This window comes from Bactrocera latifrons, unplaced genomic scaffold, assembly GCF_001853355.1.
Source record: "Bactrocera latifrons isolate USDA-ARS-PBARC rearing strain unplaced genomic scaffold, ASM185335v1 scaffold_75, whole genome shotgun sequence".
In the NCBI taxonomy this organism is placed as follows: domain Eukaryota; kingdom Metazoa; phylum Arthropoda; class Insecta; order Diptera; family Tephritidae; genus Bactrocera; species Bactrocera latifrons.
This window is the reverse complement of record NW_017537434.1, coordinates 932,365-936,322: the sequence shown is the minus strand read 5'-3', so window position 1 is coordinate 936,322 and position 3,958 is coordinate 932,365. Positions and strand designations below refer to the sequence as shown.

Sequence of the window (3,958 nt, the reverse complement as noted above, 5' to 3'; positions counted from 1 at the left end):
AAATAATTCGCAGCATGATTAGTAATTTAATATAGTATAAGCTGACAGTCTGACGGTACATTTTTATGTAATTTTAATGTTTATAATATACTATACATACATATATAAATTAAGGAAACCCTACAACTCCTTGAGAGACTTAAAAGAAAAAATGTAACAAGAAGAAGAATGTCCTGGAGTTTCCGGTTCCATGTGGCAAAACCGGCATTTTACAGAATAGGCTACTGGACAAGTGTTTTTTCAGCCAGTAGGGCATAGTATGGAGCACGACAACGCTACGGAATTTGTCTCGGGAGAGGTTGATTATATCTCTAAACCTTGCTAGGTTGTAACCTCCCAATAACAGCTTGTCTTGGCGCATTCCTGTTGTCTGCTTCCAATACAGTTCTCTTAGCACTCTCTACTCCATGTGGGGCAACTCCTTTATGGTGTGGGACCCCACTCGCAATATATGTTTCTGGTCCCGTGATCAATAAAACCGACGCAGAGCGGGCTAGTTCGTTAGTCAGCTCATTGTCAGCTAACCCTTTATGCCCCGGCACCTAGATCAAGTGTAGACGGGGGTTCAGCCTTCCTAAACACTGCTTCACTAGTAGCGATTTGGCTTCATGAGCTGAGATCGTTTTTAGTACAGCTTGACTATCGCTGAGTTAAGCGATACGCTCGTTGCTATAGTTGCATTTGAGATTAATTCCTGCAGACTTATTGCAAAGACTTCTGCTTGATAGCTTGGTATGCGGTCCCGCAATACCTGCTTAAATGCCTTCCGATGTTTTCAAGCCATCAGTGTACCACTGGATAGTGCTGCTCGTCAGTGGTATGTCGAGCGTGGAGCCATACCTTTTGCGGTGCACTTTGCGGTKTGAGTTCCAGCATGACTTCCATTGATGCAGTTGGTCAAGTGCACATTGCTCCTCAGTGGCAGATGCAAGCGAGTCTTCGCAGCTACGATCGACTACGATARAGAGCTATCTTCCTTGCATGCGATGCTCAAGCAACCGCTCTTTGAGTGATAATAGGCCTTACGACCATGCTATACAACTAACTGATGATTGTTGGCTTGCAACCGCAGGATAACCAATACTATTCGATTTCTGAGTGGGTGTCTTAGTTTAATTAAATTCTAATAAGTCACTCTTAAACAATATGTTTTTCTGCGGAACGACTTAGAACGATTTATTTATTTGTTGGTATTATTTTACTTATTTTCTATACTTTTAAAAGGGTACGTAATATTTGCCACGAAATTTGCACGAGAATTAGTCTTTAATTTTTTGAGATATCGGTGTGAAATTTTGCACGCGTCATTTTATAGTCAAGAAGCTACTTATTTAACGGAAAAGCCAAGATCGGTTCACTATAATTTTTAGCTGTCATACAAACTAATCGTTCCAATTCAAGTCCTTATATGAAAACTTTTTTATTTGACGAGAAAGCTTCACGAATTTGAGCCGGATTATTTTCTCAGGCAATGGTATAATCTTCGAAGAAATTATGTAGATCGAGGATATATAGCATATAGTTGCCATAAAAACTGTKCGATCAYAATTAAATCTTTGTATGRCAAACTTTTYCATTTGACGAAWTATCTTCACAAAATTTAGCACACAKTATTAMCYAAAGCAGCGCTACAATCYCCGAATACATTATTCAGATCGGTCTACTATAGCATATAGCTGCCATACACACTCAAYGAACATAATCAAGTCCTCGTTAACATTTARCAGATAYCTGCACAAAGTTTAGCATGAATTAKTTATCGCTRCAATTTCTAATAAAACTGTTCAGATCGCTCCACTGTGTATATTRTATATAGCTGTCATACAAACTGGTGATATAGACGCTTCTATACCCTCCCATTCTGTAACAAATGCACTTTTTAAGAATATTTTACTTTAATGCAGCTGMAGACCAAATTTTCACTTGTCTTTTATTATTATAATTAGTATATCCACAGGCTCTTCCTGTCCAACCAACAAATCTGAAAGCCAAAATATAMAGCAATTCTGTAGACATCATCAAATCTACTTGCGTAAGCTTAAATGACGTCAAAAATATATTATCGCATGACTACTGTGAATGATTAATCCTTTGTGGTTAGATTCAATGGTGATTTATAGCAGCATTTTTTTACACTTTATACCAAAATAGTAGTTTATGGGCCTAGTCATAACCATAAATAGAAGAAAAACGTTCGAAAAATAACAACAAAGCACGTTTTAAGAGACAATTAGCTTCTACTAACGGCACAACGGCCCATTATTTGTTGCTATTATTGTCAGTAATAGCCAGTAAATAATAGAAAACCACAAGAATCTGCCAAAAAGCCTAATAAATTTKCGGCGTCCGACTTTGCTTGGCTATTTAAATTAGCTTAATGGATTTTTGATCAATTTATTATTAACAAAAATAACAAAAACCAAAAGTGAAATGCGYGATTTTCGCCAAAAAAGCGGCAGGCGTTGATTACTAATTGAATAAGTCGCTGAAACGCGATTTGTACGGCAACAACAATAAAAATGAAGTTTAAACTCACCTGGTAAACATGGCCGCTTGTTGTTGTTGCGCTTGCGTTTGTTGCTGCTGATGCTGCTGTTGTTGTTGTTGCTGTTGTATGTTAACATGCTGCTGATGCGCATGTTGTTGTTGTTGCTGGTGCGGATGTTGCTGCTGCTGCTGATGTTGTTGTTGTTGTTGTTGCTGCTGTAGCACGGTCAACGCTGACTGCGACTGCTGATGCGGATGTTGCACTAAATGTTGCGCAACATGTTGCTGACTAACATGTGCTTGTGGTTGTTGTTGCTGCTGCTGCTGCAGGTGCTGTTGCATTTGCATATGTTGCATGTGTTGCGCGTGCAACGTGTGCAGATGTGGATGCGCTAGCGTATGTGTGTGCGCATGCGCATGCGCATGCATCTCCGCAATGGGCGTGGGCAACATTGCCGTGGGCGTRCCTGCGCTCAACGCTGTGGGCTTCTCTAAATGTTTATCAGCATACATTTTGTTGCTGTTCGTTTGTGCTTTTCTATATTCTATTTGAATTAATCAGCGYTTTTGTGATTGGTTGAACGCGTCACTTTTGTAGTTGCTGTTTGGGTGCCTGTAATGATTGGATATATTTTGTACATAAATATAGTTATGATTTTGAGAAGGAAAATGAGAGTCTTATGCMAATATGAAATTCAGGTAAATAAAGTCAATGAAGTGGTAATTACGTGTGCCCRAAAAATAAGGAGACATTTGAATTTAAACTGYGCGCGTCGAAGGATTTGGAGAATTATTTTTGTTTTTAGGTTGGTAGTACTGTCAGTCACATTTATGCAAAATTTGATATCAAAATATTCATTAGTGTTTGAGAAACGTGTCGTTTTGTGAACTGCTAAAAGTGAGTTTTTAGTTTTTTGCGATGTCGAATTTGTTGAGCAAAGAATTTGCATTAAATGATCATTTCGCCAAAAACTCAACCCATATCGTTCGGCAACCACCATATTCATCTGATCTGGCGCCGTGCGACTTCTGTCTGTTCACCAAGCTGAAAAGACCGCTCCGGGGACACCTATTTTGTACGATATTTAAGCCGCAGCGAAGACGGAACTGAAGGCCATCCCGGAAAGTGACTACAACCAGTATTTCGAAGATTGGAAAATTCGTTGGCATAATATACTATATCTAGTGGGGATTTTTTTGAAGGGGATGCAATTGATTTGGAAGAATAAATAAAGAGTTTTCAAAATAAATACAATGTAACCTTATTTTTTGGGCACTAAATCAAAATCCTCAAGCGTAGACTACCAAYCAAAAGGAGTCGTACAACAATGCTGGTTTTCTTATTGCATATAAAAATTAAACTGCTTCTCATAGGACAGCTAAAACACGCCAAATTGGGGTTTCACAAACGAGAGATTTGGAACACCTGGGAACAGGTAACTGCAGGATCATAAAAGATTTAAAAAAAAAA

At 38.7% G+C, this 3,958-nt stretch overlaps 1 protein-coding gene across 1 annotated transcript in view; it reads right to left on the bottom strand.

Annotated features, from left to right (window-relative positions):
* LOC108976317 overlaps positions 1-3,000 on the bottom strand; it is a 142,861-nt gene extending 139,861 nt beyond the window's left edge. Inside the window, exon 1 of the mRNA XM_018945343.1 lies at positions 2,713-3,000. Within this exon, the coding sequence (XP_018800888.1) occupies positions 2,713-3,000 (288 nt within the window). The remainder of the gene's footprint in view (positions 1-2,712) is intronic.
* Between the last annotated feature and the right edge of the window lie 958 nt (positions 3,001-3,958).